This window comes from Alligator mississippiensis, chromosome 1, assembly GCF_030867095.1.
Source record: "Alligator mississippiensis isolate rAllMis1 chromosome 1, rAllMis1, whole genome shotgun sequence".
Lineage (NCBI taxonomy): Eukaryota > Metazoa > Chordata > Crocodylia > Alligatoridae > Alligator > Alligator mississippiensis.
The window spans coordinates 71,934,195-71,948,571 of NC_081824.1; the positions used below are offsets into that span (position 1 = coordinate 71,934,195).

At 38.4% G+C, this 14,377-nt stretch overlaps 1 protein-coding gene across 6 annotated transcripts in view; it reads left to right on the forward strand.

Moving 5' to 3' along the window:
- DOP1A (DOP1 leucine zipper like protein A) overlaps positions 1 to 14,377 on the forward strand; it is a 107,692-nt gene that overhangs the window by 31,310 nt on the left and 62,005 nt on the right. For 4 of the 6 annotated variants that reach the window (XM_019496821.2, XM_019496824.2, XM_059731579.1 and 1 more), the window contains exons 7-14: positions 887 to 986; positions 3,710 to 3,819; positions 6,745 to 6,853; positions 8,876 to 8,996; positions 9,897 to 10,016; positions 12,099 to 12,213; positions 12,982 to 13,011; positions 13,414 to 13,647. In XM_019496821.2, coding sequence (XP_019352366.1) covers positions 887 to 986; positions 3,710 to 3,819; positions 6,745 to 6,853; positions 8,876 to 8,996; positions 9,897 to 10,016; positions 12,099 to 12,213; positions 12,982 to 13,011; positions 13,414 to 13,647 — 939 coding nt within the window. The remainder of the gene's footprint in view (positions 1 to 886; positions 987 to 3,709; positions 3,820 to 6,744; positions 6,854 to 8,875; positions 8,997 to 9,896; positions 10,017 to 12,098; positions 12,214 to 12,981; positions 13,012 to 13,413; positions 13,648 to 14,377) is intronic. The other 2 variants (XM_014600575.2, XM_059731593.1) reach the window with 1 other exon arrangement.

A 14,377-nucleotide genomic window follows, 5' to 3' on the forward strand; every position in this document is an offset into this window, starting at 1 on the left:
GGCTCCCTGGCAGGCAGCAGGGGCCTGTCCAGAGCCTGAGCTGCTTGTAGCAGGCAGTTGCAAGACTGCAAGCAACTGCACTGGGGTCTGGAGCCCTGGCCCAGCTCATTGTCATCAGAGGCTACACATGTGCCTTGGGGAGCACGGTGGGGAAGGGGCTGGGGCTGTGCTACCATGACAAGGATCAGACCCCTTGCAGCCCTCCCTGCCACCTGCCCTGGCATGCCAACATCTTCTGAATCCAGGTTGTGGGGGGTTTTTTGGTACTTGGGCTGAAAACATTGCCAACCTGTGATCTAGAGTATAATGTGCAAGTTTTGGTCTTTACAGTTTTTAAAATGAGATATTGGAGAGGTCCAGAAGTGGTGACAAAATAATAAAGAGCTTGGAAGGCTAGCCATACAAGAAAAGGTTGATTCAGCTTGCAGAAAATGGCATATCGGGTTTATAGGGTTGCCATATAAAGAGGGAGAACACCTTTTCTCTATTGCCACAGGGAGCAGGACACTTGCCAATGGCTTTAAGTTGCAGGGAAGAGGACTGCCTAGGGAAGCTGTGAAATTTCTTTCACGGGAGGTTTTCAAGATTTTGAATAAGCATTGGTCAAGGATGATCCAGGACTAGCTATACTTGGAGTACAACATTTTCCAAATTTTTCTGAAAAAAAATTCCAATTTTTTTTGCAGACCCTCAAATCTATACATGCATCACTTTAATACACAGTTGTCCCAAATAGTAAACTCACCTTTTAATTTCCTAAGGTTTTAGAACAGTATGTATCTCACTACTACCAATTCAGAAATGGTAAGAGATATAATAGAATAATTTCCAGTGCATACTAAGATGTAACTTCTTAAGGTTAAATAAATATCCCTAATTTCTTCAGGCAACGCGTCCAGATATGATCAGAATTTTGTCAGCAGCCCTTCATGTCGTACTGCGCAGAGATATGTCACTTAACCGAAGGCTTTATGCATGGCTTCTAGGTAGGTTTTGTTGCATTTGATAATCATCTGTTTAATGAGGGAGGAAGAAATGTATTCAGTGAAAATAATGTGCAGGTAATGTTTTCCCATAACTATTATGTTGTGACTTGATAAATGAAAAGTTGGTGTTGATTCTGTTCATACTTTTATTTACCAGTACCAGCCAGTTGCCAACCACGCATTACACCCTACAGAGACCCTGGGAAAAGTTAAATGAAGCAAATTTCTTATTTTCTCAAATGATAAATAAGAAAATTATTACCTATTTGGTCAGAATAACTATATGAAGAGTTCATGGTGACAATATTCCTTATCAAATATGTTTATTAACTTTTCTTACCGTAATAACCATAATCTTCAGTCAGGAGTGAAGTCCACTTGCTTAAGAGCTTTACAAACACATGGTAAAAGACAATCCCTGGCCCCAAAAGCTTACAGTCTAAATAAAGACAAGACATTAATGGGTATAATAGACAATTAAAACAGGAAGGGGTACCAAAAATGAAGATAAAAGTGGTTGAAATATATTTGAAAATAAAATTTACCCTGATTTAAGGCCTCATTCTGAAAACACTGATAGACATTCCTCATTTTATGCACTTTGATCTGTAAGCCCTATTACTACAAATATTAAATCTCAGACTGTTATAAGGCTAAAATGTCACTATTTTTAAAAATAGTGATACAGAATGGAACCCCAGGCTGCCTCTAGATGTGTTTGTTCTCATTCTAATTAGAACGCATCAGAGCAGACTTGATTGAATTGCTCCACATTCTGATTAGACTGCTCCAGCATCACCTAACCCTCACATGTATTAAGTCCCTGCACGTTTCAGAAAGGCCATGGGGGCACTTTAATTCTGATCAAAAGAGGTTTAGAGAAAGTGTCCTGTGGTCATTTTGAAATGCATAGGGGCTTAATACATGTCATGGTGAATCGTTTTAATTAGAGCAGGCGTTCAGGAACCACTCTAATTAAAATGCACCTACACGTGCATTAAATGCACATGCATTAAATTAAATTCCTCTATTAAAATGGTGCGTTTAAAAGAGGAACCAGTCTAATTAAAATACACCATCCCCAAGCGTGTGTATAGAGAACCTCATTGTCATATTTTAGAGTAATTTTCATCTTGATGTGCTGCCAGAAAAAGCATTAATATCTATGGAAAATGTTTAAATTGTAATCCTTAAAATAAAAACAACAGTAGCATGTATTTAGGAGACAAATTGTGTTTTGTTCTGCTTGTTTTTTTAGTATGGTTGATTTTAACTCACGCCATTTTTCTAAGTGGGCAATGTTAGGAGGATGATCAAAAAAAAAAATTCTTACTTTTTCAAACCACTTCATGTTTTCTAGGAGAGGATAGTCACGGTCAGACACATTTGCACAGTTAGATCATTTTTCTATTTTTTTTCTTAATAAATGTTTAATTTCAATCATCTAATAAAAATAGAACTTTAAACTTTTAAAGAAAAACATTGTGGAACACATCTTTCTAGTGTAAATTCATGCCATTTTCTAAATAGAATGCTAATTCTTCACCTATTCTATGTATTCAGTTTCCCAGAATAGGATCTTAGGAGGGAAAATATCTGCAATAAAGTGGCTGCAATAATAATAATATAGGCAGATATTGCAGAATAAAGTGCATAAAGGTTAGACATGTCCTTGATTTTGTACAAATATATAAGTTCTATTTTCCAATTGATTAAGAGTTATGTCTTAAATAATATAATACTTTCCTCTCCTTAAAGTTAATCTTTGTGCTATTTTTATTTTACTAATAAAGAGTCTATTTTAACTATGAACTGTTGAGGCCCCTTTAAGTCTGAGTTCTCATGTGACTATTTTGGCTTTAGATATTCTTCATCTTTTTTATGTTGTATTGCAGAGTTATTAAGCATCTGCAGTCTTAAAAGTCACATTAAAGCTTTTTAATCTAAGATTACCATCAGTATTCTCCCATATTAAAACGTGATTTCTAATTTAAAATAGATGGCACACATTTTCTCAACTTCTTCCATGTCTCTATCATTCTCTGGGAAAACTATAAAAACATTCTGAAGAATTATTGTATGTTGTGACAAGCTGATAGGATTAATGTTGAAATGCTTCTAGGAAGCGTGCATCCTTTCTGAGATAAAACTAAGTAGATTTCTTTCACATAAATTGGACTCCTTAGAGCACTAGTCTCTTTGAAATGATTCAATTACAAAAAATGTATATTCTGTTTAAATTTTAAAGTAATATAGAATAACAATAATATGGCAATACATTTAGTGTCTTGGTTCATACAGCTGTAATGCATATATCTAAAAATATTTTGTCCTCTATTATAAAAAAAATCAGTAACACTAAGGTTCTTAATAGTTATTTCACTAGCTATAGACCATACTATTATTTCAGTAGCAGAGAATGCATTCTATGGAACATGCTGTATTTCTGAAGCCTCATTTTGTTTGTGAAAATAATGTTTCTGGTAGTACAACTTATAACTAAAACATTAGATTGCACTTTTGTGATTGGCTCATTAGTTTGTTCCTTGCTATTAGTTTTTTGTATTAAACTCTTTAAAATGGTCTTTCTCTTGCCCACATAACTTGGATTAAAAATTGGTAAGTTATCAGCGCTAGTGTTTTGATTTCCTGTTTCAAGAAATTGACAAATAATTCATAGAAAGATAAATATTAATTTGTTTTCTTTTTTTGTATGCTTCAAGGTTTTGATAACAATGGGGCTATTATAGGACCTAGAAGCACAAGACATAGCAATCCTGAGGAGCATGCCACTTACTATTTCAATACCTTTTCTAAGGAAATGTTGGTTCAGGTAGCTATAACATTTTTTTATTACGTGGGACTTACTCATTGTGAAATTATTCTCTTAACATCTTTTAACATCTTCATTCTTAAAGCAGCCTTTCTATATTTACCAAAAATTCTGTTTCCACATCCCTTAATAGTCATTTCGATATAACCATCTAGTTTGTGTTGTCTTTCAACTTGGGAACTTTTTTTTTTTTGGTTCTGCCTTTTGGACAATCATGTCCTGTTCTGGTACCGTTCTTTCAAAACTTTTAGATTACTCAAAGAACCACTTAGCCTGAGGTATTAGTTAGCATACCCTTCTTCATAGCAGTAATAGCGTAAGGAAGAATTTTAAATTGTCTTCCATTTCCATCTTTCTTTCCCCTTATGTAAATGTAGCATTTGATGGGACAGCTCAATAGACTGTGCATCCACCGAATAGATTTGGAGCAGTGCTCTTCCACTTGTATTGATGATGAACAGCCCCCCCCTCCCCCCCCCCCCCCAAAAAAAATCTCGAGGGACAGGGATATTTTGTCAGCCTAGCAGGGGCTGACTACCTCCCTGATTCAAGTGAAGAGAAAAAGGAAGAGCTCTTCTTTTGATGCCTGATGCACTGGGCAATATTTAGGGAAAGGAAAAGATTTCTCTGTGACCTTTTAGATTTCCAGTGGTGGAGTAGATTTCCTCCTATTCAATCCTCCCCAGTCTAAAGTCTTCCCAGATGTCCAGGGACTATCTTGCCTTTAAAAATGCCTTACCTTTTACTCCAGTAGTTAAGGTGCACGGAACTGTTCTTCAGGTTTCATCGTTCAGATCAGTCTGAGTGGTCTATGCATCTTGATCTGTGGCTGTGACCATTTAACCATTTGCCTTTCCAATACCGCTAAGCTGAATGCCACTTTGAAGCAAGGCATTCTGTTTTTGGTTTAGTAGTAGAGGGTACCTGTTTTCTGCAATAAGGGGGAGGCCCTATTTCATATTCCTTCATGCACTTATGACGAGTGCTGATACACTGTTTTAGTATTACATACAAGATGTTGTCATCAAACACTGCTTAATACAGGGGCGGGCAATTATTTTGGGTGGAGAGCCGCTTACCGAGTTTTGGCAAGCTGTCAAGGTCTGCATGGATAGCCCAGCCCCTTGACAGGTGCCCTGCCCCCTGGCTGCCATCTTGGGACCAGAAGTGCTGCCCTCTAGCCCCTGACCTTTGCCATCAGAAGTCCCTCCCCTTGATGCCAGAAGTACTCCTTTCAGCAAGGGGTTTTGCCATCTCAGAACCAGAAAAGTACCAAATCATATTCTAAAAAATGAACACCTAAAGCATTTATTAATTTGATTTCAAAAGATATTTTTGCCCTGGTTTGTGTGCGTTTGTGTAGTGTACATAGAGGTGATTGCACAATAGCTTAAAATGAAGTCTTACTCGTGTATATTGTGGGGGGTGGGTATAGGTTTGTGGGGGGCTATGGGTGTGTGGGTATGTGAGGTGAGGGAGCATGTGGGAGTGTGTGTGTGGATATGTGGGGTGTGGATGGGTATGGGATTTGTGGGGGATTGTGTGTGGGGGAGGTGACTAGGGTGTGTGAGGGGGTGTGGGTGTGGGGTCTGTGTATGGCAGTGTGAGGGGGGTGTGGGTACATGTGTATGGTGGGGTGTGCATGTGGGACTTGCCCTACGAACACTCACTCACTCTCTGCCCCTGCCTAGACGCGCACTCTCCCCCTGCTTACACACACGCTCTCTTTGTCCCTGCCTATGCACGCGCACACCCACTATACCAGCACAGCCTTGTGCTTCCTAGTCTAGTCATGCAGCCAAGAGCCATGTGGCACTGGAGCAGGGCCGGGGCAGAAAGTGGAGAAATGGCTGCGGGTGGGCAGGACTGGGCTCCTGCTGCCGGCTCCCCCTGGGTCCTACTGCCCCTGTCTCCTGTCATCTATGACAGGCAGCTAGGAGCAGATAAATATTTTCTAATTTTTGCAGGTTGGATAGAATGGCCTGGCAGGCCAGATTTTACCTGCCCCTGGTTTAATACCATGAGAAGAAGGCCTTTCAAAAAATATTTTTTTCTCCTTTTCTCTGTCTTTCAGTCTTTTTTTTTTTCCTCTCCTTTTGTATTTTCCTCAAATTTGAGGACTCTCTTGTTGTTTGTATGATGGAAAATCTACTCATTTAAAAGCATGCTCAGATAGAGAAGATTTTCCAAGATAGTAAGTGATTATCACCTTTTAGCAGATCAGATCAAGCCTTTTTTCTGTGTCATTCCTCCTCCTCCTCTTTCTCCTTGTCCTTCTTCTTCTCTCTTTCCTTTTCCTTTTTCTCTTTTTTAGAACCTGTAGAAGAAATGGAATAGCTCCTACTCATACAGCTGTGTCAGCTGCAGAGAGAAACTAAGAAGACTTTGTGAGAATCTAGCTAGGTTTTTTTTTTCTGCAGTCGATATCATAGAATAAAGAACTTCAAGATAGGGTCTCAGTGTTTTTTCCATTGTTCCTTTTTTGAAGCTCTCACTGTTAGCAAGGTCTTCCACCCTGGCAAGGTTCATCCTGGATAGGTAGATTACTATTTTATTCAGCAGTGTTTTTTAAAAGTTCTTATCTTCTCAAGAAGTTTCTTGATCACTTGTCTCCCTTACCTATATTACTCTCAAGAATTTTTAAATAAGCAGCTATTAATACCACTTTGTTGTATATTCCTCAACCTCCACAAATATTAGAACAAGCAAACTGTGGAATAGAATATGACTTCGGGGAGGGGGGGGGGACAGGGTGAGGGGGGCGACACTGCTGAATAAGTATGAAGAGAGAGCTGCATGAGTTCAGAAAACAATTCCCTCCACTATAAATAATTTCCCTTTTATATGATTTGCGCTGAACCGTTTGACAGAATCAGTTTCCTTCTTGATTTTTTTTTTTCTCTCATCTGTTTCTGCTTTTCATAGGCAATGGTGGGAATCTTGCAAGTTAACGGACATGGAGAGGAAAGTACACTAATGCAAGACCTAAAGCCTTTTCGGATTCTTATCAGTTTACTGGATAAGCCTGAACTAGGTACTTCTCCCAAAAACTTTTTGAGCGTTTACTGAATTTTTCATTTTGCTTTGCTAATAGGTTAAAGAAAAAGAAGCCTCCAGTAAATCATTAGTAGAATTGAACCATAGCATTTCTTAAGATAATTGTTTATTTCTTTCTCACCTTCCAGGAAATCTTAACAGTTTTGCTATTGTTGCAGAAAATCTGAAGTAAAAGTATCATTGGCAAGTAGCTTAGATGCCAAATTGGAGCTATGCAAAGGTGTTAAAAGTACTGCAAGGAATATTATTTTAGATTTTAAATATCTATGAAAAACAAGTCAAAGCTGGTAGTACTCCATTTGAAAAAAATAAATGTCTCAGTAATTGCTGTTTTATGGATTCCTAGGTTTATTCTTATTTCTCCTGATATATGCAAATGTATGTATAAGACCTGTTTAAAAACACGATGCATCCCAATTGTTCTAATACACAAGAAAATCTCATAAATAAAGGTCACGTGGCTTTGAAAATCTGTAGCCTTTTTAACAAAAAGGAGTAATTAAATTTTGCTTAATATTTGCAAACATTACTATTGATGAGATGCAAGTGAAAATGGAGGGGATCTGGATAAAAGATGCATGTGGATGGAATGATGATGCCTCTTATCAACACTGTTCATTACTAATTTTTTTCTTTTTCTTTTTTTTTTTTTGGATGATGTGGTTTTGCGTACAACTTTAAAATCAATAAAACCATACATTCCATTTTAAATCTGTTCACCACCCCTAAACCATTGTTTTGAGATATGAAAAATGATAGCATATGTTTACTTTGTCCTCATTTTTTAAACGGAAGACAGAAGTAAAGCAACCATATAAAATGTAGGGGGAGGGTGGGGAGAACAGCAAAAATGCTGATTACAGAGACCAATACACAAGGCTATGTTTTTGATTGTATAGTTTGACTTTTTCTCAATTGCTCATGATTTCTGGGCCAGGCAGTTTAAATCATTAATGACACTGCCCACACTGAGATTTCATGGAGTATGCAACATTAAATGGATCATGTTTGCAGATTGCTTCAACAGGGCCAACAGAGGGCTTTGTTACGCAGTAATTTGAGGCAGCTCCTGGAGCTCTTAACCCACACATTAATACCTGAAACTGGTTCTGAGCGTGGGCGTCTGGTGCCTCTTGAGTCAGGGGGGCACATGCCCCCCTGACACCAGTCAGCAACTGGCGGGGGGGTCCCCCAGTGGCCAATCCCACTGACCGGGGTGGGGTGGGCCCCCAGGAGCCCCGGCCAGCACTCGCAGAGAGGGCACTGGTACTCCCACCTGCCCCCTTGCCTGCTGGCTAAACAGTATGGCCTGCACTGGCACTCTCAGGGGGTGCACACGCACCCGCTACACATTGCCTCTGGTTCTGAGCATTCGTTCTGCAGCTCAAAGTTAACACCTCTCCAGGGCAGAGTTATATCTGATCTGTGTTACTCAGCTTGTGTTACACCAAGGTGCAGCCCCCCTTTCCTGCTGGCCTAGATTGGGCCAATTGCTGCCCCCCACCGTTAAATATTAGACTGGGTTCTGACATTTTTAAACCAGTCTGTGTGTGCTGAACTTCTGTTCTTTAATGGCTATAGACTGGCTTTGTGTGCCAAACTTCTGTTCTGTTACGGGTATCGACTGGTTTCCAGTCACTTATACCAGTAAAAGTGTAATGTCTGTACCTGGCCATAATGTTTACATTATACACTTAGATGAATTTTCATCATGATATGTCAGGATTTTACCCATAACTAATTAGGGATCACAGATAATTATCCTGCATATTCCATTGTATAAAACATGTACAGTATTAAATTCTACTGTGCATAGGAGTGTAAAACAAAAGTTCTGGCATTGTTCTGCTTTTTAAAATAACTGAATAAAATTATTCTGTGGTTTTAATAAACGGAGTTGTGATAGCGGCTAATGATTTGATTAGGATTCAGATACTCATTATTGCAGTATCATTAAATGCAAGATTATCATTGCAGTTATTTCTTGTATTTATTTTAGGGCCTGCAATCTTAGAAGATGTACTGATTGAAGTATTTAGAACGTTGTATACACAGTGCAAAGCAGAGCTGGATCTACAGGTGGAACCTTCCTTCAATAAAGACCACACACAGCTAAGCAGGTGGATTGCAAGAAGAGAGAGTTTAACATATACTAATTCCTTAGCAGAAAACACTCTGAGGTTTAAATCTAAACTTATAAAATAATAGATATCAAATATTGTTTGTGGCTGGAAGGCATGCTAAACTTGTAGCAATGAGTAGGAGCCTGCCTCTGCTTCTTTTAGAGTTAAAGCCAGAGCTCCCAATGATCTTAAAGATTTGCTTTAAGGCCCAAAAGCATGTTGACCTATGGTCACTAGTTATAATTTTTAATTTTTACTGTGAGAAAATAGTTCCAGTATCAATTACATTATTTTGGAATATTTAGTGTACATGTCCTGTTAATACTGGAATATGAAGAACATTATTTGTCTTCAGAAATGTGACGAAAAAGCTTTTTCAGTTGCCAATAGATGAGAGGTGGCACAGGCAGGCACTAGCTTGAGGAGCTTCTTGTCTTGCACATAGGGAGACACTAAGAGATGGGAAATTCTTAGGAAGCAAAGTTATAAAGAAAAGAACAAAACTACAGGATGGGAGAGAGCATCAGGTAGAGAAGAAAATTTAAAGCAAAGAAGGAAATTGGATGCTGGAAGATTTGGAGGAAAGGATAAGTGAGAAAACAACAGGGGGTGAGGAATAAAGAAATATTAGAATGAAAATTAGAAACCAAATCCAGGAAAAGTACATCAAGAAGGAAAGGAAATACAGACAGAGAATGATGAGCAGCAGGACAGTCATGCCAGGTCATGATGGGAAAGGTAACTGTGCACACTCAGCTGATGAGCTGCCAAAGTAACTACTGTATTAATATCAGCATATATTATATCAATATGTAGTATCAGTATTATGCAATAACTTTTAAAATGAAGTGTAGCAATACACCTTAAATGACATTATTTCTCTTTATTTATTTTTAGCAAACTGAGGGAAAACAAGAAAACAGCAGAGCTAATTAAAACTGCCAATCTTCTCTTTAATTCCTTTGAGCCTTATTATATGTGGGATTACGTTGCTCGTTGGTTTGAAGAATGTTGTAGGTAAGTTACACTGTTTAATTCTTGTAAGTGTAAAATTGGATCTGGCTCTCTCCTGTTTGTGCATTGGCAGGGGAATGGGTAAGGCACCCTACTAGACATTTTCAAGTGTTAAGTTCTATACTAGATCATTGTACCATTTAAGCATTATTTGTGTTGTTAAGGTGGTGTAGTTCTTTCAGTATGGATGCTGTTATATTGGTGCAAAGGTACTTTATATAAGGATGTCTGTTCCCCATGGGAAGAGGATTTAGTATAATAATTTAAGAAGGTGAACAGATGTAATTTTTATTACTTGTTAAGGAGCTTAAATTTTAGCAATTAAATATGAATGGGCGGATAACAGTTTAGCCTTCCTACTAACAGTGAATGAACAGGTATAACTTGGACACACTTTACAGATTGTTTCTGTCTACTTAGCAAGCACACAATAGGTTTGTTGGTCAGACAAACGGGGTTCTGGGATCACTACCCTTCCTGTCCCCCAACCTCTGCAAACTAAGAACAGGTTTGGTAGAAGGCTACTGTACCTCTCTATGCTATTGATCCACCGAAAAAGCACTTGGAGTGCTTTTACTATGTGTCTTGCCATACCCTGTGTCTCCTTTATATTTATAGAACAGTATCTACATTTGCAGTGTTCTCAAAACAGTGTCTTGGGGTGCAGAGGGGGGAGCTGACCATTTCAGTGTAAATGAGAATGTCACATCCCTAATTGGAAAAAATTATGATGGCCCAACTTTAAAATGTAGAACAAGTCTACTTCCTGAGATTGTGATTTTTCTTAGTATCTTAAGGTTTTTTTCATTGGTGTATACTAATATTCTTCAAATTGCTTTTTCAGTGTGAATTGGAAAATTCCTTTGGAAAAAAAGGCAAAGAAAGGTTTTAGCTAGATTGCTTCACACTGAATCAGAATTATGGCCATGGGACACTTGAGCGATGCTCAAGGATAATGTATGGACACATGTTACTATTAAATGTGCACTAATTAAACTTCCTCCAAATGAGAATTTGCATGAAACCTGTCTTCCCCTCTACAGGGATTTTTAATTAAATGAAATTTAGGGATTTACAAGAGGACTTTTTGAATGGTTTAGATAAATACAACTGCATTGGGTAAAGAATTATAATGCATTCCTCAAAGATAGGAATTTTCTAAAAGCTATGATGAATCTGTTTAGCAATATATATACTCTGGGATTTTTTCTTCTAGTTTTAGAATATTAAACTAATTCAAAATGCCTGATGAGTGAAACCAGCCTTCTGCCAAGCGAGGAGTATATTGGGATTTTAGTATAAAGAGTTGCTTGTTACGCTAATGTCTGAATGTCTCAACTGTGTGTAGAGGAGAAGTCAGGGTTTTTTTTAAATCTGTAAATAGTATTTCCACCCTGGACAAGATCTGTCTTTACTTAGATGAGTTTTTTTTCATACATTATTCATAAGTTCCTAGTGGTTATTGTCAGACTGGATCATCTCTTCTCACCGTCTGTTTCATAGGCCATTGAATTTCGACCAGTTACTTAATTTCTGCAGCTAAAATATCTTCTGGAAAGACTGAATTTTGATTTGAAGACACCAAGTGATAAAGAATCCATCACCCCCATGGTTAATCGATCCAATGATTAATCCCCGTCATTGTCAAAAATTTGCCTAGCTTCAGCCAGTAGTTCTTGTTATATTTTTCTTTATTAAATTAAAATCCCCTTGGTACTTAGAATTTCCTCCTTGTGGAGGTACTTGCATATAGTATTCAAGTCATCTCTCACTATTTGTTTTGATAAACCGAAATGACTGAGCTCTTAAATCTCCTACTGTAAAAAAAAATAAAAATGCTTGATTAGATAATGACTGGAATAGCAGATTTTTGATCATCAACACAAGTTGTAGTGTGAAATGCAACTACTGCTGAAAGGACATGGTCAATCTGGATTTACTAAAATAGATTTAATTTAAATTAAAACATAGTTTTAATAAAACATCATTCCATTCTTTGATGTGTACAGCTGTGCCTTACCTTGTTATGTAACTAAGCCTATAAATGAAACAAAAAGACTGCACAAATTTATTTTAATTTCACAGGAGGACACTGCATGCTAGACTTCACACTGGGCCTGGACGTGGTAGCGAGCCATCTGAGCTACCCCTGACCAATTTCTGTCTACTAGTGGACTTTTTGTTGGATATTGTTTCTTTGGTAAGACTGTTACTCATTATGTGTAGGTATATGAGGACAGTACTTTTGAGAATTAACCTTGAGCAAAACCAGGAATATTTTGTATGAAATAGTTCATTACTTTAGAACAGTGGTATCAAACTCACCCAGTAACCCCCTGGGCTGGATCTGGCCTGCAGGGCTCCTCGTGGGCTAAATCTGGACCATGAGCCTCCTTGCAGGCTGGATCTGGACATGGTGAAGGAACAGAGCAAAAGGGAGCCATGGAGGTTTAAAAAAAGGCTCCTTTTTGGCAGCGGGCCCCACCCCCACTTTCCCTGCTTCCAAATTCCTGGCCCCTCCAGGAGCCTTGCAGGGCAGATGACATGGCTCCGTGGTTTGGATCTGGCCCACAGGCCACGTATTTGACACCCCTGCTTTAGAAGTTCAAAAAAATTGGGGGGTACATTGACTGGATCCTATTACATACAATAAATCAGTTTTTGTTCTTCTGATGCATAAGCCTACAAGTTCTTTGTTTAACTGACTTTATTTTGAGTTTAGCCCTTCTCTTTTTCTTCTTTAAAGTTTGCTCTATATTAGTTACAAATGTACCCATTTACTTTGCAATACTTTATATGTATTTTACATAATAGTTTAGAAGGCACATTTTGTTTTGATATTAGTTCTCTTGAATATCAGAATAAGATATTTATCGTTTCTTTATTAGCATTGCTTAATTTAGTGAAGACTTTTGGAACTGTTTTTTGTATATCTGTCTTCTCAATTCTTTGCTTTCTCATTTCAAAGCCTACTAGAAGTATGAGAGTGCTGTGTCAGGTATGACATTCAGCCTGTTTTCTCTTTAGTTTTTACTGATTTGTTACATTTCATTCTTAATTCCGTACTTTAAAGAAAATAAAATACAAAGAAAAACAGAACTTTTCAGTCCTAGCATTGTTATAAGAAATGTTGTAATGTCTTTGTATTGTTAATTAAAAGGACTAGAATGGTAATAATGCATGAATATTTTCAAGACATTACAAGCTATCCTACACTATCCTTCTTTCTGTCCCATAAAGTTAGTGTAAAATATAGTTGACATTTTGGACTGCTAGATTCTATTTGCCTTCTCTATTTTTAAGAAGCTTAAAATAAAATTACTTGAATAATAATGGAACTATAAGTAAGTTTGGGATGGGGTTTAAAAACATATTCTTAATTTCATTATCTTTTTGTTAGGAAACCTATATTGAAATACAGACGGAGCACTTGCCTCAATTGTTGCTTAGAATGATTTCTGCATTGACAAGCCATCTTCATACTTTGCACTTGTCTGAACTAACTGATTCCCTCAGACTCTGCTCAAAGATCCTTAGTAAGGTTCAACCTCCACTGTTGTCCGCAGGCACAGATGGTATTTTGCAGCTTCCAAGTGGACAAAACAGCTCCGTTAAAGAATGGGAAGATAAAAAGGTAATAGACTTATTTCTAGGGGTCTTACTAACTCGAGGAGGCAACTGGCTGATTTTCATGGGTAGATCTCAGGACCGGCAGGCATTTTCATGGGCTGAGTGCAGCCCCCCTCACTTCCCTGCCTCTGGCCGAGGAGCCCCAGTGGCCACGCCCTATGTTGCTGATTGGCTGCAAGGACTGCCTGTCATGCAGCCCCACCCTGTCCCACCGATTGGTTGCAAAGGCTGTCCATGTGGCCCCACCTCTTGCTGTTGATTGGTGGAGAGGGGTGGGGCCACATAATGGGCAGCCCTCTCAGCCAGTCAGCGGTGAGGGGCAGGGCAGCTGCCATCTTGCTGGCTTCCCTTCGAGCCAGCTGTTCTTCTCACAATGTATTGCACAGCCAGGCCACAATGGCCACAAGGACTGCTGGCTCCACAGAAGAAGATAGCATTTTATTTTCAGTAAGGTGTTTTTTTTTTCAGCAGGCCCGCCAAAATCATGGAGCCTGCCCAATTTTATGGAGCCCACCATTTTTCACAGAGCACACCTGAATGCAAGTTTCCATAAAAATTGGCCAACCATGAATTTGGTAGGTCCCTACCCATATCCTCTGTGAGTTATACAATATGTTCTTTTCTGAAAAAGGTAAAAAAAGGAATTTTCAAGATAAGATAAGCTGAACTCTGCTTATAGTGTAGTCCTTAGAACTTTTACCACTGATTTCAAGAAGTACCAGATCTGGCTTATA